Genomic DNA, 23554 nt, shown 5'->3' on the forward strand with positions numbered 1-23554 from the left:
ACTCACCTTGACCTCTGCAGCTGCTGGTTCTGGTGGTCCTTTGGAGCTTGAGGGGGCTTTTATGTGCTTTGTATTTGGGGCTGGCTGGTCACTGCACACTCACTCTGCCTCCCTGCTGGTCTGAGCTGCCCCTTGGCTGCGGTGGAAAGCTTTGTGTTCAGGTTGGCAGAAATCAGCACTATTGTACCAAAACCTGCTTGTGGGATCTCCTCTTTGACCTCAGGGGCCAATTGAGCAGCCAAGTACTGAATTCCCATCAGCTTGGCAATAACTGTGCCAGTCTGGAGCTGGGACTGGCTGTCACTCTGGGTCTGCTGCCTCTCAGACTCCAGAGGCTTCAAACCCAGGCCAGAGCTTTGCCATAGAGTGTCCCAATCCCAATCCTGAGAGCCCTGGTGCATTGCCTTGATATCCTTCTGACTTTTTGCTGTGGGGGTTTGGAACAGAGCCCTCCCTGCAGCTGAGGCACAGCTGTGTTGTATTTACCTGCAGATCTCACAGCTCCTTTTCCTGGCAAATCCTGAGGTAAGGGCAGCTTTTCTTCTCAGGAAAACTACCAAAAAGAAACAGGGGCAGGGAATGATTTTGAATTCCTGGCTTTCCTTTTTTGACAGTAGTTTATTATTATTTTGGGGCCTAAGCTTAAAAAACCTGGAGTGTGTGATTGTTCCCAAGTGTCACACTTCCAGACTAGGATCTGATGAGGTGGTGACAGTCAAACCATGGAAGGGGGTGGGTTGGAAGGGACCTTAAAACTCATCCCATTCCAACCCCCAGCCAGGAGCAGAGACATTTTCCACTATCCCAGGTTGCTCTAAGCCCTGTCCAACCTGGCCTGGGACACTTCCAGGGATGGGGCAGCCACAGCTGAGTAACAGGTACCACTTGACTCCATTTCTATGTCTGACTCCATTTCCCTTCCCAGCTGGCAGCAGATGAGTGGGAACACTGCACCAAAACCTGTTGGAATTCCAGCTTCCAGCTCTGCGTGGAGCACTACATCCAGATGTGAACACTCACCAGAACAATTCTGCCATGGACCAAGGGAACCCTCAGGACTCGTCTTGCTCGTTTCTCCCTGGAAAGAGATATGGCACAAGTACCTTCACAGCTATTGGAAAAATCCTGGAAAGGGCAGGAAATCAGGGTTATTTGGAAGTGTTTTGTGCTGTCACACATCAGTTCACCAGTGTTGCTCCATGGCCCAGTGCCAGCTGTAGAGCTCTGCCCCACAGATGTTCCAAGGTCTGGCATTTAAAGCAGCATTAGCATAAAAGGAGCTGCATTGGCATAGGAATTACCTTGTTGGTATTTCCAATTCCCAGCCTGGAATTCCAGATGACCCAGAGATCAGCTCAGCTGTTTTAAGCAGGGTGCTGAAAACACCAAAGGTTGTGGGTTCAGTCACTGGATGGGCCATTCACTTAGAGATCAACTTCATAATCCTTGTGGGTCCCTTCTATCTCATGATATCCTGTGACCTGGAAACACAGATTAAACATCTCAACTAGAATTTTACAAACAGAGATTTTGCCATTGGAGACTGTGAGTTGCACAGATCTCGGGGGAAGAGGGAGGAAGGCATCAGGTCTCACCTGGCAGGTGTTGAATGAGCAGCTGGAGCAGGACAGCGCCTATCCTGGAGCAGCTGCTCCTGCCCGTGGCTCTGCAGCTCCACTCATGTCCCAGGGATGTGGTGGGCGCAGGACGGGAGGCGGGCCCTGCTCTGCTCAGGGGGTGCCGGAGCAGCGGTGCCGCGGGTCCCGCTGTGTAGGACTGGCCTCACACCCCCGGGGAGAGAGGCTCCGAGGCAGGTCCTACACACCGGGACCGGCGGCCTCGGGGGGTCCCCTCTCCCCGGCCGCTTCCAGCCGCAATCCAGTGCCTGCTCCGGGAATGCGCCGCTCTCCTGCCGGGCCCGGCACCGGCACAGCCCCGGCTCCCCACGGCAGCAGCGGGAGCAGCCCCGGTCCAAGCGGGAGCGGCAGCGCCGGGCTCGGTCCGTGCCCATTCCGGAGCAGCTCTTTCTGCCCGCGGCGATCCTGATCCCAGCCCCAATCCTGCCTCGGTGCTGTGGCCCCGCGAGGGAGAAGCGGCTCAGCCCGGGACCCCCAGCAGACACCGGCAGGACCCAGATCCCCAGGCCCGGGTTCTGTTCCCGGCCCCACCTCAGCGCCTCGAGCCCCGCGCATCACCGGGAGCAGCCCCCGGCCCAGGGCTCCGCACAGCGCTCTAGCGACGGCCCCATCCCATCCCGGGATGAGCATCCATCACACAAAGCGGAGCGGGCGTGGATCCACCGGGATTTACGGGCGCGGGCGGGGCGGGGCGGGGCGGCTCAGGTGTGAGGGGCGGAGCCGGCTCAGGTGTGAGGGGCGGGGCCGGCTCAGGTGTGAGGGGCGGGGCGGCTCAGGTGTGAGGGGCGGGGCCGGCTCAGGTGCGCGGGGCCCCAGCGCGGCTGCGCGGGGCCCCAGCGCGGCTGCGCGGGGCGGGGCCGAGAGGATTTAACCCCCGGGAATCGCCGCTGGCGCCATTTGCCCCCTCGGCGCTTGAAGGGGAAGGTTCTGTCCGCGCGGGCTCCATATGTTTTTATTTGTTTCTTTTTTTTTACGCTTTTTTAAACCTCTTTTTCTCAATACCTCCTCTCTCTCTCCCTCCCTTCCTCCCCTCCCCCACCCCCTACACCCTCCCCCCCCCCTACCCCCCCCCCTCCCTCTCCCCCCTAGCCCTCCCCTCCCTCCCCCCCAAACCGCTCCCACCCGGGCCGGTCCCCCCTACCCTTCCTATGCCCCCACACACCCCAACCCTACCCTACCCCTCCTTTCTCCACGCTTCCTTTCCTCCCCAGCCCAGCTCCCACCTGCCCTCTCATCCTCCTTCCCTTCCCCCCAGTTCCTCCCCACCTGCCCTGATTCTTCACCCTCCTTCCTTCAGCCTTCTTTCCCCTCTACATTCCCCTATTCCTCCTTTTCCCCTGTGCACCTTGACCCCCCCCACCTGTGCTCCATCCTCTGCCCGTCCTGCCCCCGCCATCCCACCTGCCCCTGCTCCCCTGCACATCCCGACCCCCCCACCTGCCCTCCATCCTTGACGCACCCCGACCACCCCCTGTGTTCCCCTGTTCCCGTCCTCTGTCCCCCTGTTCCCATCCTCTGTCCCCCCTGCCTCTTTCCCCCGCAGCCGCGGGTCCCGGGGCGCCGCAGAATAAAGCCCAGAGGGCCGGAGCGGCGCCCCCGCTGTCCCTGGAGCCCCCACACGGGGCCGGAGCCGCTGGGCGGGTCCCCCCATTGCAGTGCAAAGCACGGCCCGACACCGCCGGGGTTCCGGCTGTCCCTACATCACACTGGGGGTCCCCGGGGGTTGGGGGGGTTGGGGGGGCGGTGGGTCAGGGAGGGCCCCCTCCTCAGGAGGGGGTCCGAGGGGGGAGGGGGGTTGGGGGGGTAGGGCCCCCTCCGGAGGAGGGGGTCCCTGGGAGGGGGGCGGGGCGGGCCCCCTCCGGAGGAGGGGGTCCGGGGGAGGGGGCGGGGCCTGGAGGGGGGATTCCCCCCTCCAGGTCCCGCCCCCTCCTCCGGGCCGTCTCCTCCGGACGGGGCTCGGCCCGGCCCCCTCCCCGGGACCCCCTCCTCCGGACAGGGGCCCCGGGGGGGAGGGAGGGGGGCGGGTGGGGTCGGCAGAATGGGAGGGGCCGTTTGTCTGTCCGGTGATGTCTTTGTGTGTTTACGCTGCAGAGTGACGTGACCCCCTCTGCTTCCCCCCCACCCCGCCCGCCCCCCTCCCTCCCCCGGGGCCCCTGTCCGGAGGAGGGGGTCCCGGGGAGGGGGCCGGGCCGAGCCCCGTCCGGAGGAGACGGCCCGGAGGAGGGGGCGGGACCTGGAGGGGGGAATCCCCCCTCCAGGCCCCGCCCCCTCCCCCGGACCCCCTCCTCCGGAGGGGGCCCGCCCCGCCCCCCTCCCAGGGACCCCCTCCTCCGGAGGGGGCCCTACCCCCCCAACCCCCCTCCCCCCTCGGACCCCCTCCTGAGGAGGGGGCCCTCCCTGACCCACCGCCCCCCCAACCCCCCCAACCCCCGGGGACCCCCAGTGTGATGTAGGGACAGCCGGAACCCCGGCGGTGTCGGGCCGTGCTTTGCACTGCAATGGGGGGACCCGCCCAGCGGCTCCGGCCCCGTGTGGGGGCTCCAGGGACAGCGGGGGCGCCGCTCCGGCCCTCTGGGCTTTATTCTGCGGCGCCCCGGGACCCGCGGCTGCGGGGGAAAGAGGCAGGGGGGACAGAGGACGGGAACAGGGGAACAGAGGACGGGAACAGGGGGACAGAGGATGGGAACAGGGGAACAGAGGACGGGAACAGGGGGACAGAGGAGGGGAGTAGGGGGACAGAGGAGGGGAATAGGGAGGGATGAGGCGGGGAACGGAGAGAGGTTGGGGAGAAGGGGGTGGAAGGGAAAGGCCGGGTGGGGGGAGAGATGATGGACAGAGGAGGGGTACAGGGGGAAGAGAGGGGGGTCGGGCTGGGGAGAGGGGTGAAAGGAACGGGGGGTCGGGGATGTGCAGGAGAACAGCGAGAGAGGGCAGGGGAGGCTGGGGAGCGGGGAGAGGGCAGGGGGGGCTGGAAGGGAGAGGAGGGATGGGGGGGAGGGAGAAAGAAACTGGAGGGATAGAAAAGAGGAGAGAAGGGGGGGAAGAAGGAGGAGGATAAGGGCAGAAGAAAGAGGAGAAAGAAAAAGGGAAATCGCCGCCGGGAGAGCCCAGCGCGGCAGCAGCCTCACCGTGCTCCGGGTGAGCAAATGGCGCCGGCAGAGATTTCCGGGGATTAAATCACCTCGGCCCCGCCCCGCGCAGCCGCGCTGGGGCCTCGCACACCTGAGCCGGGCCCGCCCTGCGCACCTGAGCCGGGCCCGGCCCCGCCCGGCCCCGCCCCTGAGCCTGGGACCGCCCCTGAGCCCCGGGACCGCCCCTGAGCCCCGGCACCGCCCCTGAGCCCGGCACCGCCCCTGAGCCCGGCCCCGCCCCTGAGCCCGGCACCGCCCCTGAGCCCCGGCACCGCCCCTGAGCCCCGGGGGCCCGCCCTGCCCGGGATGGCGGCGGCACCGTCGCTGCCGGACCCGCCCCTCTCACCTGGGCCGGGCCGGGGCTGCGAGCGCACCGGGACCGGGGCCGCGGCTCCGGGTCCCGCCGGTGTCTCTGGGGGTCCGGGCGGTGCCGCCTCTCCCCCGCCGGGCGGGCTGCGGGTCCCGGCCCCGCAGCACTGAGGGGGCTTGGGGCCGGCTCCGGCTCCGGCAGGAGCCGCTCCGGGACGGGCGCTGGGGCCGGGCCCGGGCAGCCCCCGGGATGCCGCGCTCAGCCCGACGCGCCGGGCCGGGCTCCGCGCTGAGCCCCGAACGCGGCCCCGGGGCTCCGCCGCCAGCCCCGCCCGCGGCGCTCGGCCGCTGCTCCGGAGCTCTGCCGCGGCCGGGGGAGCCCGGCTTTGGGCCGTGCCCGAGGCACGGCTCGGAGCCCAGAGACACGGACTGGCCCTGGCCGAAAGAGCCGCCTGGAGCACCAAAATGCGGCGTTTGGCCTTTCACTCAAGCCCCCGAAAATGCAGCACTTAAATCTCTCTTGGTGAAGCCCGAACACTGACCTACCCCGGTTTCAAGACCTCGCAAACACAGGTCATGGTCTCGGCTTCACGCCTCTAAAATGCAGAACTTGGTCTCTCTGAGATCCCAAATGCTGTCTGAGGCACCTTGGTTTCAAGCCCCCCAAACCAGTCCTTAGTGTCTCTTTCTGTACTTGGCCAAATGAGCCCAGTTTTGAGCCCCCAAATCGCAGTGCTGGGTGTCTCTCTGTGAGCCCCAAAACTGCTCCAGTCCGCAGCATTCGGAGCCCCCAGAAACGCCCCGGGCCATGGGCGGACCCAGCTGGGCCCCAGCAGCAGCTCCCTGACCCCCAGTGGGATGGGGAAGAGACCAGAGACAAAAATCCAGCTCAGAACAGTTTAATAATGGAAACCAGTCAAATACAATAATTTAATATTAATGACAACACACAATAACAGTGAGAGCAACAAGAGCAGTGAGAACGATAATGAACAGGAGAGAGAGAAAAGCCCCTCCACACCCTCCTTTAACATTTTAAATCCAAAATGTAATCCAGAGCACCACAAACTCCCAGTGTGGGGGATTTCCATATTCCTGTTATTTTCTCTGTGTCCATCCTGGGGATTTGAGGCACTTGCTGCTCCTCTGGGCAAGGGAAAGGCTCCTGTGCTATTCCCAAAAACAGAACCCCTGGATTAGTGCCCTGGGAGCCCAGTCTGGTCCTTCCAGTGACTGGGGGTCACCCAGAGGGTCTTTACCAGCATCAAGTGAAAATGACATCCTGGTCCAGTGCATTTCCAGCAGGATTGGGCACTCCTGGCCACGGTGACCAGTCCATGGAAGTGGGACCGGTGACAATCCAGGGGGATTTGAAGTTGGATTCTTGCAGATTTCATTGTGCAGAAGCTCCAATTCTTTTTGGCACCTCTTGTTTAAATGTTTTCCTGCTGGAAGAGGTCAATTAGTCTTTTGAATGGCCAGATTGCCAAAGGCAGTTGGGAAAACCAAGCAGCATTCCCTGCACATCTCCATCACTTCCACGTCCACCTGCAGCGAGTGGCTGAAGGACAGGAGCCAGCCCAGGACAGGCTCAGAGATGAGGCTTCCAGCCCAAACCATTCCAGGATGATTCCACCATCTCTCCCTGCATTAATTTTGTGTTGTTTCCTCTCAAATTTAAATTCCCAAATTTAGGTGATTTATTAAATGAACCATTTCAAAATTACTCAGATATATAAGAGGGAGCATCCAACACACAAGAATCATTCTTTCATCCATCAAATCATTATTAAATTGGAAGCTTATTCCCTCATCTCTGTCCTTGTTTAGCTTTCCTGCAAATCCTTATGGTCCCACAGTTTCTCAGAGACATCAGCTGGGATTACTGGAAGGTTTGCTCTGCTGGAGAGCCAAGGGGAATTTACAGCATTTGTTCCTCTCCATCTTTGTCCCCTAATCAGGTTTCCCCCAGAATGGTGTTATGGGAGATGTTTGGAATTACTAGAAATGGATCAGCTTCACAGTTTTCCCCCTCTGTTTTTCAACTATTTCAAAATTCTTGGAATTACTCTCAAATATGCCCAGGAAAATTCCTGTGAAAGGATCAATCAGAGGAAAATCATAATATAGATTCTCTACCGTAAATATATAATTCTCTCTCTATATATAAAAAATATAATATACAATATATATTATATCATATATTATCTAATTATCATAAATATATATTTCTCTATCGTAAATAGAGAATAGAGAAAACTGCCTCCAGCAGCAGCTGGAATGATCCCATTGCTGCTCTTACCTGGTCTCCAGGTGCTCCTGCCAGAGCTCCCAACAGCCACTGCCATTCCTAAACAGGAGCCATGGAAGACGTTCCTGCTGTCCATGAGGGTGAGGAGGCACTTTGGGATGTTCTTGGCTGTGCAATCAGACAAGAGAGTGTCAATGATCTCGCGCTCCCTTCCAAGCCAAAGCAGCCCCTGATTCCATGGCATGATCAGCACCTCTCCCACTTCCATTCCAGAAACATCCTCCCACTCACCCAGGGCTTCCCCCTCCTCTTTTTTTGCTCAACATCAGGGATGTGTGGCCAAGTGCCCCGGGCATGGGATGCCTCATTCCTGGGGATGCCTTTCCCTGGGGACGCATTTCCCTGGGGATGCCATTCAAGGCTGAACTTGTGGCCTCAGAGCTCTGCAATGACAGCACAGCCCCAATTCCAGTTGGGAATGTCTCAAACAGCAGGGTGGGGTGTTTGCTCCCTCTCCCACCCATCCACTGGGACAGCTCACATGGAATGTCACTGACTTACTGGGTCTGAAATTCCTGGCTCAAAAGGCAGGTGATGGAATATCCTCTCCTGGGAAAATCCAGGATACCAGGAGGGTCCCTGGAAGTCACAGGTCAGAGGCAGAGTCAGATGAACAATCCTGAACTGGTTTTCAGGGGATGCATCCCCAGCCTGTGGGGACTCCAAAGCTGTTCCTTCCACTTGGGATAGCCAGGGAAAACATCCCCATCATGGATTTCTGACAGGAAAAACCTCACAGCTCCAGTATACTTGGCTCTTCCCAAATCCAGGCCAGCACTCCAACAGGCTCTAAGGAATAAACAACAGGAAAGACCATCTCAGGGTGCACACCACGTGCTGGGCACCACATTCTGCTGGAACTGGGCTGTTCCCACATCTCTGTGACAGCTGGGAGCATCTCCATTTCCTTACTCCTCTATTCAGGAGAAAGAGACATCAGAGCCCTTAAACAACCAGTGTGTAATCCCAACAACCCAGGGAAAACCACCTCACTCAGGGAAGAAATGTAATGCCCAGTTTTGGAAAAACCCAAATAGCAGAACTGGAAACACTTCCAAGCATGGAGACTCTCAGCTCTGGAAATGCAGCTCCCAGGCTTCTTCCCATGGAAGCCCCAAACTTGCCCCTGACTGGGCTCAGGGAGAAAACCTCACCCATTTCACCAGCCTGGCACTGAGCAAATTCCATGTACACCCCAGGAGGGTGTCCCTGACCACAGCAGGGCAAGGAAACAGGATGATCTATAAGGTTTCTTCCCACCCTGACCATTCCAGGAGTTTAAGGCTACTTAAACTTGATTTGAGCCACTTCTCAGCTCACAACTCTTTCCCAAGCCTCATCCTCTGGGCTGCCTTTCCCAGACCTTGCTGGGAAGGGAAGCAGTGGCTCCTCTCCCCAGACACACCCACTGCCAATTGCTGTGCCCTGCCCAAAACCACCGGGTGACACAGGGGCAGATCCACTGTCTTGGCTGTTTTCCATAATCCAGCATTCAGGGACTCCAGAGTTGGACAATCAGGATCAATCCCAGGTTCCGGGCACTGGCACAAAGCAGCTGCTGTGCTGGAGGGGCCAATTTCAGAGGCTCCTCTCCCCTCAGCTGGGAATTCAGTGCTGCAAAGGGCCTGGCAGTGATTGTGGATTTATCTGTTCCTATGGATTCATCCCCAGCATTCACTGCCAAGTGCTGCTGGAGCATCTCCCAGCAGAAAAAAAGCTGTGCCCAATCCAGAGGGTCCTAAGTGGGGTCCCTGCCCAGTTTTCCAGGGTGGATAGGAAGATGCTACTGACAGGCTGGATCTCAGGAGAACTTCAGTAATTTGCTGAAAGCTTCTAAAAAAACAGGGACTTGTTCCCAAGTCTAAGACAGCTCAAATCCTATTCCTAATAATGTGCTGCAAAAATGTGTCTGTGTGCAGGAATCTCCTTTTAACCTTTTTTCAGGGAACAGCTGCCTGGGATTTTAGTTAAAATTTACATCAACCTGCAACAGAAAAAAATGCCCAGAAGCTCAATGTTGACTAAGCATGAAGAAAAAACTATAGGAGCTCATTCCTGCACAGCCCAGACCTGACACTTTGGCTCATAAGTGAAATAGATGGGAAGTGCAGAACCAAGTTCAGTCCTACCTTTAAGCAATCCTCAAGGAGTTGACAGCCCTCCAATGAAACCCTGGCTCAGGACAAGGCTCTCCTGCCTGTGCCATTGATCCAGGTGAGCACAGGTGCTCCTGCTGGGAGTGACAGTTCCTTGGAAGGCAGCATCTCCTACCTGGAGCTGGGCCTTCCCCAGCCTTTGGGGGCCGCTGTCTCCATCCTCCCACGCCTCCTCATCTTCCTCCTCGCCAGGGTTGGCTTCCTCAGCCTGCAGAGCAAAGCCAGGGACGGTCACCAGCCTGCTCATGCCAGCCTGGGCAGCAGGGACGGGCTGGTGGCACCTCTGGATGTCCCCCTGTGCCTGGCACCGTCCCTGCTCCGCGCCCATCCCCGCTCCTGCCTGGGCAGCTCCTTGGAACGGGATGTGAAAGCACAAACGTTTGCTCTGCTGGGGCTGGGACAGCAGAGACTCCCCCGGGGCAGGGGGCAAAGCTCCTGCTCCCACATCCTCTGCCTCCCACAGCCCTGCTGGGGCTGGCCAGAGCAAAGGAAACGCCTCAGCTCCTGCTGGAAATTCCCTCCTGTGCCCATCAACCCAGAGAAATCGGGGCTGCTCCATCCCTGGAAGTGTCCAAGGCCAGGCTGTTTGGGGCTTGGAGCACCCTGGAGTAGTGGAAGATGTCCCTGGACTGACCTCAGCAGGAGCCAAATCCCACGTAAGGCCATTCCCCAGAGCATCCTCCTTCAGGGAAACAGGAGTGCCTCCGGATCCTGACACCTCTGCACAGCTAAGGAAAACTCAGAACTCTCCAAAGCTGTGTCATCCCAAACCGTGTTCCCTCCTGAAAACCGGACTACAATCAAAGCACCTGGGCAGCAGTGGGAAGGAAAGCTGCTCTAACCCCTCTGATTTCATACATGGATTTTACAATCCATTTTATCCCGTCTGGGACTTTCCCCACCTTCACTACTTACTACTGATAACTTCACTTTCACCTCAGAACATTCATTCTCTCCCCCGCACATGAACTCACATTTCACCCCGAAATGTTCATTTCGCTCTCTACAGAATCCGCCCCGGTGCCCGCAGCTCCCGGGCCGTCCCCGCCGCCCACTCGGGGCTGTCCCCGTTCCCCGCTCGGGGCCGTCCCCGTTCCCCGCTCGGGGCTGTCCCCGGTCCCCGCTCACCTCCGAGCCCGCCGCAGCCGCTCCCGGTGCCCCGGCCCCGCCGCTCCCCGGGCTCCGCCATTGCCGTTCCCGGCTCCGCGCCTGCGCTCCCGGCACAGCGGCCGCGGTTCCTGCCGGGAGCGGTCCCGGCCGAGGGCCCCGCGGCCTCGCACGGCCAGTCCCGGTCGTTGTCCCGGCCCAGCTCCACGTCCCGGTCCCGGTCCCGGCCCAGCCCCATGTCCCGGTCCCGGTGCCGCGGAACCGCGGGAAGGGCCCGGAGCGCTCGGAGCTGCAGTACCGGGGGTGTCCACAAGACGGCAGCACGGAGGGAGCCGCGGCCACCGCGCATGCGAAGCGTTTTTAGGGGTCCAAAAAAATCCCAATTTCAGGTGCCAATAAATCCCAATTTCAGTCAATCCCAGATCCCGGATTTCGGGTGTTCCAGCGAGAGGAGGGAGAAAGAATCCGCGTACACAGGGCTGTTTCTAGTTCCTTCATACAGACCACCTTGTTTTACCTCTTCGAGCCCTTTATTGTTTCATTTATGTACACAAACACTTTATTTGTATTTTCAAACCCTACAGATCCATGTTCAGAATTTCTTACAGTCTAAAATCCTATAACACAGCAGGTACGAGGTCTTCCTTTAAAATCAATTTTTATATAAATTGAGATTACTTCTCAATATATAGAAAATGAGAATCTTTGCAGTTTTAAGTATTTTACACACAAACCCCTCAAGAATTTTCTGGCATTTTTTGGGCTATAGCCTCCCTTGGGTTTTAGGAGGACCTCTCCTGACCCCCCTCATCCCTCACTCACCTGGCTCCCCCTCCACAGATCTTGGAGTGTCCCAATTACACCATCACCCCCTGGACTCCCCAATTTCCCTTTTTCCTCTCCCCCAGAGAACGCATGAAATGAGTCCAAGTGCCCTGGCCAGCAGCTCGGTGCTTCCATAAAAGCCCTCTCCACATGGACATCCCCCCCAAAAAGGGGGAAAAAATCAAGGGAGGGCAGGGCAGCTCCCTGAAGGGTCGGAATCTCCGCAGCTCCTGTCCTGCAGCACAGGGAGTGTCCCCGAGGGTGGTGCCTCATCTCCCACCCCGGCTCTGCTCTGCCATGTTCCCCCTCGGTTCCTGCGCTCCACACAATGCCAGGAGATGTCTCCTCCCTTCCCTGCAGTGCTGCTGCAGAGACACCATGGCACCAATGGCTTGGAAGATGAGTCTGGACTACAACCCTGGGATCCTGAGGGTCTGATATCCAACCTCTCTTCCTGAGGGTCCAAAATCAAACACCCCTCACCGCCACGGGGTTGTCCTCTCCTTTCAGCTGACCAGGATCCATGGATGGACCAGGCAGCAAGGATCCAATATTTTGCTTTCCTCACGGCGTTCCTCAAGTCCGCGTTGCTGAGACCATAGAGGAACGGGCTCAGCCTGAGGACAGTGATGGAATACCCCAGGGAGATGAGCTTGTCCTGCTCCAGGGAGCGGCTGGAGACGGGTGCAGGTCCGTGAGGGTGGAGCTGCCATGGCACAGAGCGATGGAGGCCGGGTGGGAGGCACAGGCGGACGAGGCCTCGTGCTGCCGGGCTGAGCAGATCCACAGGACGGCAGCCTGGATGGACAGAGAGGACACCAGGATTGAGCTGGATGAGCCGTGGTGCTCAGCACGTTGAACCCCACCATGGCAGCCACCACAGCCTCGCTGGCACAGGTGTCAGAGCAGGACAGGGCCAGCAGCGGGGGCCTGTCACAAACAAAGAGCTTGATGGCCCAGGAGGGACAGAACAGGACATGGAACATGGAAATATGGTGTGGAGAGTGGAGCTGAGCCCTCCAGCCAACATCCCCATGCAAATCCTCTGGGACATGGGCACAGAGTGGAGCAGGGGCCTGCAGGTGGCCACGTAGCGGTCGTAGGCCATGGCGGCCAGCACGTGGCACTCCGTGGTGGCCCAGGTGGCGAAGGAGAAGAGCTGGATGACGCATCTCACAAAGGAAATCACCTTCTCCACCAAAACATCCCATAGGCTCCGGGGGATGATGCTGAAGGAGCAGCAGACATCCAGCAGGGACACGTGGCTCAGGAAGAAGAACATGGGCATGCAGAGGCGCGGATTGATCGGGTTCAACACGATGGCTCCCAGATTTCCTAGGAGAGTGACCACGTAGAGGGCAAGGAACAAGACAAAAAACATCACCTGCAGATCTGCTTGGGTGGTGAAACCTGGGAGAATAAATTCAGATGCAAACATCTCATTTTCTCCAGCCATACTGAACATTTTCTACATGCAGTTCAGCTGCTTTCTGTCTTTAGATTGAAGTGTTTAATGCACATAAATCCATTGATAATGATAAGAATGTTAATTTCTGTCAAGCAGTTACAAAACCTTCAGTCGATAAAAGGTAAATTCTCCTTGAAAGAGAAAAACCACAAGTTCCTGGCACCAGTAACCCTGTTCAGCCAATGTATTTGGAAGCAGGAACATATTTAAGCCATGAAGAAGGGAAATACCATATCAAAATTAATAAATCATAAATAAGTTGCGTTGCTTCCTCCTAGCTCTTCTCAATCCACTTACACATGGAATTCCATTATTTTCATGTTAATTCCTGGGAATATGAAATTATTTCTTATCTTTTGACCATTCCCTATCCAGCCTGAGCACTTGAGGAATAAATACCTGCTCCCCGTGTCCCAGGAAGAGATTTTCTAGGTGAATGCATTGGAAAATGGGACTTCCCTTAGTGTATTTTTTCCTGGTGTAGGGATAAGAGCTGGGATTTTTCTTACCTCACTTTGCTTTAGATGTGATCCTTGATTTGGAGGTAAAAGATGAATTCATGTTCCATCTTGCTGTTCACCAGGGAGAGATCAGCAGCTCCTAAAACCCTACTTTACAACAGATAGAATAAATCAACATGGATTTTTCTCCTGGATAATCATGGCTTGACAGAATTGCACCAGAGAGTAAACCAAAAGTAGGCACTGCTGGCTCCTGACAAATGGATCCAAACCTGGAAATCCTCATTACTGCATGAGCCTTGGTTGAAGGCTGAGTTCAGCCCCAGAACCTGACATCTGTTTCAGGTGTTCCATGGTCTCCTGGAGTTACTAAGGAGGATTTAGAGCTGCTTTTCATTACCCTCATGAAGTTGACAGAGATGCTAAAAATAAGGAAAACCAGACATTTTTGAGGCTGAATTTCCCCCAAGAGGCAGAATCCACCTGCTTCCATCAGAGAACTGACCTCGATTTCTTGCTTAACTAAAGTCCAGCCTCACTTTTTCTTACTTAACCAACCAGCTTTACTTTGTGTGATGGATCAGACACCTGGAATGGAAATAAACTCAGTTAAAACCCATGGGTTATATTTTATTCTTGCTGAGAAGCAGGTGGTTGGTGTGGAATTACTAATGGAGTGTTCATCCTGTCTTCCTGTGGTGAGGATCTCCATTGTGGCACCCAAATTCCATAAAATCTTTGGGCAAAGCAGTAGAAGAGCTTCCAATGAGCTGCCCTAGGATTCACCAAGATTACCTCATCCAACCTGACCTTAAACACTTCCAGGGATGGGGCAGCCACAACTTTTCTGGGAAATCTATTCCAGGGCCTCACCACCCTCTCAGGAAGGATTTATTCCCAGTATTCCATCTAACTCCACCTGAAGGATTCAGACAACCTGAAGCATCAGCTGAAAATTGTCCTGAGACAAAAATAAAGTGCAGTTTAAAGCATCTTTTCCAAATGTGAGAACTTCAAACACCCAATATTTTCAACTGGCTCTGGAGCTGACACTTAGAAAATAAAATATCCAGGTGGGTCAGGCACACAATGCCATTGTTTTATTTATTGCCTACTTCTCAGTTTCCTGAGCAAGAACAAGACACTTTGCTACCCGAGGCTTACAGGGAAAAAGGAAGTTTTATGTAAAATAAAAATATTCCATATTTCCAGCAACGTCCAATAAATGGTGGTGACATACAGGAAATACTGATGGATATTTTTTAACCTTTTTCCCCTTCCAGTTCTCCATTTGATACCTTAAAAGGATTTTTGTGGCTCTTTAATGTCCCTTGGGATTGACAGCTGAGTACCACGGTGTACCAAAGGAGCAAAAATAAGTTGTTCATGTAAAAACAGGAATTAAATTAATTTGGAAGTAGATGAAATGCAACTTTTTACAAGGAAAGGGGTTTTTTGACAACAAAAACCAGGTTGATTTGTCATCCTTGCCAGCACCAAGTTTTCATCCAGAATGTAGAGAAATGAGGGACCTGCAATTTCAGTCAGGAGTTATTTCTTGCCTAAAAATTTGACTTTTTAAATAATTATCACCCGTCATCTTTTAATTTCAGGTTTTCAGGTTTTTTCTTGCTTTGCTTTGTTATTTTTCAGTCCCTTTTCCCCACTGCCAAAGGGCAAATCTCTGGATACAAACTCCGCTGATAATATTCCTGACTCTGTTTTTGGCAAACCACCAGGGGTATAAAGAGGAAAACTAATTAGAGCTTTGTTTGAAGGCTTTGAAAAGCAGAAATTGGGTGTGGAAAAAGGACAGGGCAAAGGTGACTGGTTCAGTTGGAAATTTACCTAGTTTTCAAGTATAAGGTTATTAATTAATTAATTAATTGACTTGGCTTATGGATGATATCTCATTATCTCCAAACCGTGTTAAAACTGCAAATTAATCCATTTAGAATGTTATCCTTCCATCTTTTCTAGAAAGGGCTTTTCGTGGGAGCTGCCTCCCTAATCCAGCCCAGAAATCACAGAAGTCTGAAATGTGTTTTTTTAAAATGTGTTAAACCCACATAACCTTTATACAGGGGATCCTGACACCTCTCACACAATCCTGGAATGGTTTGGGATGGCAGGGACCTGAAGGGTTATCCAGTTCCACCCCAATGCCATGGGCAGGGCCACCTTCCACTAGCCCAGGGTGCTCCAAGCCCCATATCCATAAATATATATGGATATAAATGGATAACTTGCTATCCTAGGACCAGAGATCTCCTAGATGTTTGTCCTTTCTGATCCAACATCATAAATATATATTAAAATCCAATATCAAATGTACATTATCCCATATATTTATACATAAAATGCAAAACATTATTGGGTTAAATGTGTGCACCAATACCCACATGTTACTGGATTTTCTTCCCCCTCACAAGCCCCCATGAATCCCACTTCATTTCCAGCTGAAACCAAGGTATGGATGAGAGCCCTGGCATGAGGGAGGGGAAAAAAAGAGCCAGACAGAATTCCCTGTCCCTGATAACACAACAAACCAGAATAAAAGGATTAAAGATAAAAATCCAATTCTTACCTCACCAGAGGAGCATCGGGATCAGAAGGTTCATTGAGAAACCCTCTCCATCAGCAAAACATCCTTTAATAGAAATACAATTTAATTTTTATAGTGAACATAACTTTACTTCAGGGTCAGGGCTGGGTTTGCTCCAGGTATTCATGGCAAACATCTCAGGCTGTCCTGGATGGATCCCTGGAGCAGCCAGCTGGGATTGCAGGGGATGAGGGCTGATCCAGGTCTCCAGGTAAGGAATGAGCCCAAAATGCTTCCAGGCTGCTCCTGGCCTAGCACTGGGAGATCTGTACAGGACACACCTGTCAGAACATGATCCAGAGTCCATGAAACCTTCTTATTCTGCTCCAGGTATTCCCAGGAATATCTCAGCTGCCCACAAAGTACAGTTTGGATCCACAGGTGGGATTGATCAGTTATCAATAACACATCCCACGATAGCTTAGGTAGAATTAGAGGGATCAAGAGACTCCAGGTAGGCTGGAAGAGGATGTGCCATGTCCAAAGGAGACCCACACATGGTCACAGAATCCTGGAATGGTTTGGGTTGGAAAGAGCTCTGAAGATCATCCAGCTCGTGCTGATGTTTTGGTTGGGTGTAGCTCTGCAAACAACAACATTTTAACATCAGTGTTGGAATTTGGTGAGTTTCCACACCAAAATTTCACCACTGACTCCCATTAGTTCCTGCTTTATTCCCCATTCCCCAGGCACAACTTCAAACACCCCCCTCTTTTCTCAAAATAATAAATAAAACCAAGAAATCCAGTTATTTCCATGAGAAACTTTTGATGTTTAGAAAAGAATGACCAAGAAGGCAAAACAGCTTGTAAAAGAAGTTAAATAATTATCAGGTAATTAAGTATAAACCTTTGAACTGTTTACCACTTAATCCTTCCTCTGCCTTTGTGCATTTTCTAAGAAAAATGGCAATTTTTGCTTTCATGAGTATTTCTGCTCCATTTCTTTGACATTGACCCAAATCAAATCTATTTTATCTTTTTCCAGGACTGTATTGCACCAAATCACCACTGACTTCCCCAAAAACCTTATTTTTCCACCTTCCATCTTGCTTCATAAATCAGAATCAGATTTATTCCAAGCCTCCTGATGTTCTCTGAGCCAAGACTCCAAACCACCAGGACAGCTGGTGACAATAAGGCAGGTCCAAGGTTGACCTAAATTGTATATTTTTTTAAATAAGGTATTTATTTTAATTCTTAATCCAGTCTGTCAAACTGTTATACAATAAATCGTTCACCATGGATAAAGTTCACATAGATAAATTAATATTTTATACCTTTATGAGCTCCAGTAAGCTGAAACATCCAAAAACCAACTCAATCCTGGTTAGGGCTGGATCTGTGATCAAGACAAGGTGCAGATTAGAGGAAGATGTGCACATGTTGTTAAACTGGCAACCAGGACTTCTGCAGAGGGAACAACCTCCTTGGGCTGAGCTTAAGCTGAGCTTAAATAGAGTTTGTGGGTCAAGGTGTGGATGGAGCCCCCAGATGGGGTGATTAATGCAAATTAGTTCGCTCTGGGACAATTAATCACTGTCTGAAAGTGCCCAGAGCAGCCGCCCAGGTGTGGACATCTGGGCTGCAGGTACCTCACCTTGGATAATCCCATCCTTGAAGGAAAACTGGGCTGCCTGGTGTCCACAGAGGAACATCAGCAGCTCCAGAGCTGGAGGGGCTTTGTGTGACACTTGGGGACCCTCTCACCAGCCGGTCACTGCTGGTGCCACGTGTCCATGTGATGTGGTGGCTCATCCACGTGATGGACTTGAGATCCCTGAAGCACAATGGATTTCAGAATTCCATTCTATCCCTTTTTTTTTTTTTTTTCCTCTTTTCTTTGTTTATGTGCTGTGCCATGAGGAGCCCTGAGGGGTTTGTCCCAGGAGAGCAGAGGGAACATATTCACAGCCCTGTCACCCACAGGCTCAGAGTTAGAGTCATGGGAGGAGCACATCCCTCTCCACATCAGCCTGGATGTTCTCTGATGCATTTGGGATAAACCCTTGGCTCCCACCACCACAGCGAGGGCACAGGAGGAGCTGTAAATCCAAGAGAAAGAAGTTGGATTCCTTCTTCAGGTCCTCATATCCTCTTTTTTGGGGCTGTGCTGAAAAACAGCCTTCCAAATACAGGATTTTTTATAATAAATGGAAGTAATGGCTTCTGCAAATTGGTTTTTGTTTTCCTTAGGCAGCTAAAGCAAGATAAATGGATTTATGGAAGTGTTAAAGACAATTCTTATTTAGTTATGAAGAACTGTCAGAAGAATGCAGTTGTTAACAAATCAGCCTCTGGAACTGGATTGTTTTAAAATTCATTCCCATTCAAAGTAAGTCTTATCTTAATTCCCATGTTTTTTTGCATGTTTCAGCCTGCTGGAGCTCAGAAAGGCTTAAACATGAATTTATCCATGTGATTTTTATCCAGTGTGAGTGATATATAATACAACAGTTTGATGGACTGGATTAATAATTAAAAGCAAAGGAAAAGTATTATTAATATGGTGCAACCTGGGATTTCACTGGCACTGGGACTTTCTCCCACTCCAGGTTTACATTATCTCCAATGAGATTCCTCCAAGGTGCCTTCTGAAACAAATTTCTTTCAAACCAAAAGGGAATAAATATCTGATTCTTTTCTTTGTTATTAATAAACACGTGCCAGAATAAATCCATCATTTTAGGTATCCAAGCACAGAAAAGCAAATTTGCCATTTGTGTTTCTTTAAGCTCTATGTTCTTTTCTAGGCACCTCAACTGATAAATAAAAAAGTATAGAATTTATGTTTGGAAAATATATGGAATATACCAAAGTATGGCAATAAAAATGGTGATCAATTGGAGTTAAATATGACCCAAAAGCAAAACTCTGGGTTTTACAATTTTGATGTATTTCTTCCCTTTGCCTCAGCAGGTAACACCTGGCCATGGGAGGAAACTACACACAGCCCACATTCATCCTCCTGGGAATTACAGACACTCCCTGGGCGCAGGCCCCTCTTTTTGTGCTCTTTCTGTTGATTTACATCGTCACTTTGGCAGGGAACATTGGGCTGATGGTCTTGGTTTGGGTGGCTCCCAGCCTCCACACCCCCATGTACTTCTTCCTCACCCACCTTTCCCTGGCCGACGTCTGCTATTCCACCGTCATCTCCCCCAAAATGCTCACAGATCTGTTATTTGGGGATAAAACCATTTCCTGGGCCGGCTGCGTGACACAATTCCACCTCTTTGCTCTCTTTGTCACAGCCGAGTGTCACCTCCTGGCCGCCATGGCCTACGACCGGCACGTGGCCATCTGCCACCCCCTGAGCTATGTCCTGGTGGTGTCCCCCCGGGCCTGCTGGCAGCTGGTGGCCTGGTGCTACCTCGTGGCCTCCCTCAGCGCCCTCCTCTACACTGGCTGCACATTTGGGGGCTCCTTCTGTGGGCCCAACCATGTTGATCACTTCTTCTGTGACGCCAGCCCTGTGCTGAGGCTGGCGTGCTCCGACACCCACGGCTGCGAGGCCGCCATCTTCACCCTGGCCACGGCCAACGGGCTGGGCACCAGCGTGGTCATCCTGCTCTCCTACGGCCGCATCCTGCACGCCATCCTGGGCACGAGCTCGGCGCCCAGCAGGGCCAGAGCCTTCCGCACCTGCGCCTCCCACCTGGCGTCCGTGGCTGTGTTCTACGGCTCCCTGTTCTTCATGTACCTGCAGCCGGCGTCACAGCACGGCAGCCGGGACAAGGTGGCCTCTGTCTTCTACACCATGGTCAGCCCCATGCTCAACCCTTTCATCTACAGCCTGAGGAACAGGGAGGTGAAGGCAGCGCTGGGGAGGGGCAGGAGGAGGGTGTTAAACCTCTGCCGGCATCAGAGAGGTGCGGCTCGTGGCATCAGGGAGTCCTGGAATGGTTTGGGTTGGAAGGGACCTTAAAGATCATCTGGTCTAACACTCCATGGGCAGGGACACCTTCCACTACACCAGGCAGCTCCAAACCCCATCCAGCCTGGCCTGGAACTCTTCCAGGGATGGGGCAGCCACAGCTTCTCTGGGCAGCCTGTGCCAGGGCCTCCCCACCCTTACAGGGAAAAATTTCTTCCCAGAATCCCATCTAAACCTACCCTCAGCTTAAAGCCATTCTCTGTTGTTCTGACACTCCATGCTCTTGTGGAAGAAAACTGCTCCTCTAAAGCAAGAATAAAAAAAAAAATAAATTATATGGATTTTTCCCTGATCTTCACAGTTTTATATAGGTTCTTCCATAGTTCCTCACAAAACTCAATTACAATATTTATCCTGGAGAAGTAGACCCCACGCTCACATATTCCTTGTAAGGAAACAGGAGTGGGAGCCTCAAACTTGAATTTCCTTTGTGGCCATGAGGCTGTCAGAAGAAATCACCCAGAATATTCCAGGGTATTATTCCAATTAAACCTTTCTTTCTCTCAGGAAAAGCAAACCACAGCTTTATTGGTTTATAACTTATTTTGCACTGATCAATATGTATTTTTCTTGCAAGATTATTGTCCTTATCCCTAAACTCCAATAAAATTCCTCATTGTTACCTGTGAGTTATTTATTAGAGCCAAGCTGCTGGAGTGGGAGGGAGCATTTGGGAAGAACAAGAGTATTTTTAAATTTGGTTGATAAATGAGTAAGATAAAAGGCTTTAAAAGTGCATTTTTTTTTGACTCAGAGGGATAAAAAGCTGATGCAAGTCAGGATCTCAAGATACACCTTGGAATATCAAAGGGAATGCAAATCACATATTGAAAACCTAACAGGTGCATTTCACCCAAACTTTAAGTACTTAAGTGATTTGGTTTCCATAGATGAAAGAATCCTCAACACCTGATCTATGGATAGCTGGGAGCTGTTTGGGTCTGGAAAAGGCCCTAAAAAGCCAAAAACAACACTTCTCCAAAATATGGCTCAATAAAGAAGACACAGGGGTGGCCACAACACTGGGGAGAGACCAGCAATCCTTCATCTTCTCCTGGCAGGCACTTAGAATGGAACAAAGTCAGCATTCCTACTTTCTGCTCATCCTACCAAATTCCAAAGGATAATTATCCTTTGTTGTTTTTGAGGGCAAACTGATCACAATCCTGCAACTTTCTTCTACAATTCAGATGGTCTGGATAAGCTCAGCAGACACTTCCCCCTCTTCCTCCTCTTCTCCTCCCCCTCATTTTGGTTGTCCCTCACCTGTTGTCACCTTTGGGGGCTGGGATGAGTTCAGACTGTGCAGAGGGGTAAGCCCTGGCTGCAGCAGGGAAAGGTGGAAGCAGAAAACTTTTCCCTTTGGTGTTGTGTTGCAGATGTTGTGTTCTGAGGAGTTACATGAGAATTCACTGCTGTTTGAAAAGTAAATGGACTGTGAGTAGTCTCCTTGTTCTCTGGGAAAAAAACAGCAGGAGAAGAGATGTTTTAAGTCTGGGGGGAAGAGGGAAAGGTAGATTTGGACCTGGATAAAGAAGCTGGAATTGATCTAATTAAATGATAAAGGTATAAATGTCAAATATAGATATCAAAGTTGGGAGGGAAGGGACTTTAAAGCCCATCCCATTCCAACACCTTCCACTAGACCAAGCCCTGTCCAACCTGGCCTTGCACACTTCCAGGGATGGGGTAGCCACAGCTTCTCTGGGCAACCTGTGCCAGGCCCTCAGCACCCTCCCAGGGAAGGATTTCTTTGTTACATCCAGTGTAAACCCACTCTCTTTCAGTTCAAGATTTTCAGGTTTAAATGAAGAATTAAGAAAGCCCACCAGCAGGTCTCAGCTCCAGGGTGCCACCATACAGGTACTCACAGCTATTTCCAGCACAAGGGATGCTGCTCCCACTCCCAGAGCAAGAAGTGATCCTGGGAGACCAACCACCCTTCAAGGGATCACCATCTTAACAAGATCTTCTGGGCTTTCCCAAGAGTTTCCTAATCATCATCATGGAACTTCTCAGAGGGCTTCTCAACAACTTCTTTCATTCATCTTAACGAGCCATTAGAGACTAATTAGCAAAGGAAAACAAGGAAGAAACTTTCTTCCTTATTAAAGAGAAAGTGAACTTCTCCAGATGCTTTGTTTGTCAGATCCAGGCCCTGGAGCCAAAAAGCTGGAGGGTCAGTGTGTTGGCACGGGTCTGTGTTAGGAGACCTTAAAGCTTATCCAGTGCCACCTCCTGCCATGGGCAGGGACACCTTCCACTATCCCAGGCTGCTCCAATTCCCAGCCAGCCTGGCCTTGGACACTTCCAGGGATGGGGCAGCCACAGCTTCTCTGGGCAATCTGTGCCAGGGCCTCAGCACCCTCACAGGGAAGAATTTCTTCCCCATATCCAATCTAAAAGCCATTCCTCCTTGTCCTGCCACTCCAGGCCCTTCCCAGAGTCCCTCTGCAGCTCTCCAGGAGTCCCATTAGGCTCTGGAAGGGCCTCTCAAGTCTGACCTCTACAGACTGAGCTCAGATATGGGTTAGTGCTGGCCTTGGCAGAGCTGGGTTAACAGCTGGGCTCCATGATCTTAGAGGGCTTTTCCAACCTAAATGGTTCTGGGATTCTGTAACTGTTTCTACCCCATATTTGCTCCTTGTCAGCATTCCTGCCACTCCTTCTGTGCTCAGTTTCACTGTAGTTCCAACAGTTTGTTTTTCCTTCCTCTCTGTCTTGGTTTATTTTAGAGGGGAAATTGCACAGTTGCTCAAAATTAAGCAAAGCCTGCTCAATAACAAAACCAAAATATGAACAAAATGCTGGGATAGGGAGCAGAAGTTGTAATTCCACCATGATCCATAGGAGATGCCAGATGAGGGCTCCCTGCTCTTTGAGCAAGACTGGGCCTTGAGTTGGGCCACTGCCCACCCTGTGGTGGCACACAGGAAATTCCCCTTGGAATGGATGACTTTGGAAGCAGCTCCTTCAGCAGGAGACTTGCACTGGTAAGTAAACACCATCAGTTTCAGGAAGTTTGATATATATATTCTATATATTGTAGCCTGAGAGTTTATGTCCCACTTCTTTTTATATCTATAAATTTATATGTATAAAGATCTTAATATATATTTCTTTATGTATATAAGGAAAGTTCATTTATAGAATTTCTTTATATTTTTTTCTTAATATATATATAATTTTAAATATATATACACTTGTCCTTGAAATATATAATTGGCTTCTTGGCATCACAGGGAAATAAAAAGAACCAGTGTAAGAAATGGAGATTCAGGGATTGGGAAACAACTGGGGGTTTGGAGAAGTGCTGCAACTGCTAACTGGGAAGAAGGGAGAACACTTTGGAAAATCTCTTGCTGGATTTTATTTTTACATTATCTGGGATATCCTGATGTCTAAACAACCAGAGAGTGTCACAATCAGGCAGATGGAGAAAAGTTTCTCTTTTTTTTTTTTCCCCCTAAAAGAAGGAAATGGTCCCAAGTAGGTGTAATCAGAAGAGATGAAGAGTCCCTGGTCCTCAAGTTCTACAAGTGGTCAAGAAGTGCTTAAATTCCTGAAATTAAAATACCAGGCAGCAAACACAAACAAAAAAGGAAATA

General features: G+C 52.0%; 2 protein-coding genes and 2 long non-coding RNA genes across 9 annotated transcripts; 1 reads left to right on the forward strand and 3 right to left on the reverse strand.

Annotated features, from left to right (window-relative positions):
* Window positions 1-5: 5 nt before the first annotated feature.
* On the reverse strand, window positions 6-1911 carry LOC143694299 (uncharacterized). 3 transcript variants are annotated; one of them, XR_013182675.1, is made up of 5 exons: window positions 1596-1911; window positions 1302-1481; window positions 1021-1125; window positions 487-553; window positions 6-136 (listed from the first exon to the last, which is right to left on the reverse strand). It is a non-coding gene; the product is annotated as an uncharacterized LOC143694299 (long non-coding RNA). The 3 variants fall into 3 exon arrangements; XR_013182676.1 differs by having other exon boundaries at window positions 79-1078; XR_013182674.1 differs by having other exon boundaries at window positions 79-1125.
* Window positions 1912-5960: 4049 nt separating this feature from the next.
* LOC129121490 (uncharacterized) lies at window positions 5961-10951 on the reverse strand. 4 transcript variants are annotated; one of them, XR_008534432.2, is made up of 5 exons: window positions 10673-10951; window positions 9660-9752; window positions 7890-8177; window positions 7380-7496; window positions 5961-6522 (listed from the first exon to the last, which is right to left on the reverse strand). It is a non-coding gene; the product is annotated as an uncharacterized LOC129121490 (long non-coding RNA). The 4 variants fall into 4 exon arrangements; XR_008534431.2 differs by having other exon boundaries at window positions 5961-6525; XR_013182677.1 differs by lacking the exon at window positions 9660-9752 and having other exon boundaries at window positions 5961-6525.
* Window positions 10952-11268: 317 nt separating this feature from the next.
* LOC129121318 (olfactory receptor 8U3-like) lies at window positions 11269-12932 on the reverse strand. Its single transcript, XM_054634502.2, is given in 4 exon segments — window positions 11269-12163; window positions 12166-12301; window positions 12304-12468; window positions 12471-12932. Coding segments are annotated over 4 exon segments (1269 nt in total). The 3' UTR covers window positions 11269-11657.
* A 6009-nt stretch (window positions 12933-18941) lies between these two features.
* On the forward strand, window positions 18942-19937 carry LOC129121319 (olfactory receptor 8J2-like). Its single transcript, XM_054634503.2, has one exon. It carries the CDS (start codon window positions 18942-18944, stop codon window positions 19935-19937), a length of 996 nt encoding a protein of 331 aa, XP_054490478.2.
* The last annotated feature ends 3617 nt before the right edge of the window (window positions 19938-23554 follow it).

This window comes from Agelaius phoeniceus, chromosome 6 (genome assembly GCF_051311805.1).
Source record: "Agelaius phoeniceus isolate bAgePho1 chromosome 6, bAgePho1.hap1, whole genome shotgun sequence".
In the NCBI taxonomy this organism is placed as follows: Eukaryota; Metazoa; Chordata; class Aves; order Passeriformes; family Icteridae; genus Agelaius; species Agelaius phoeniceus.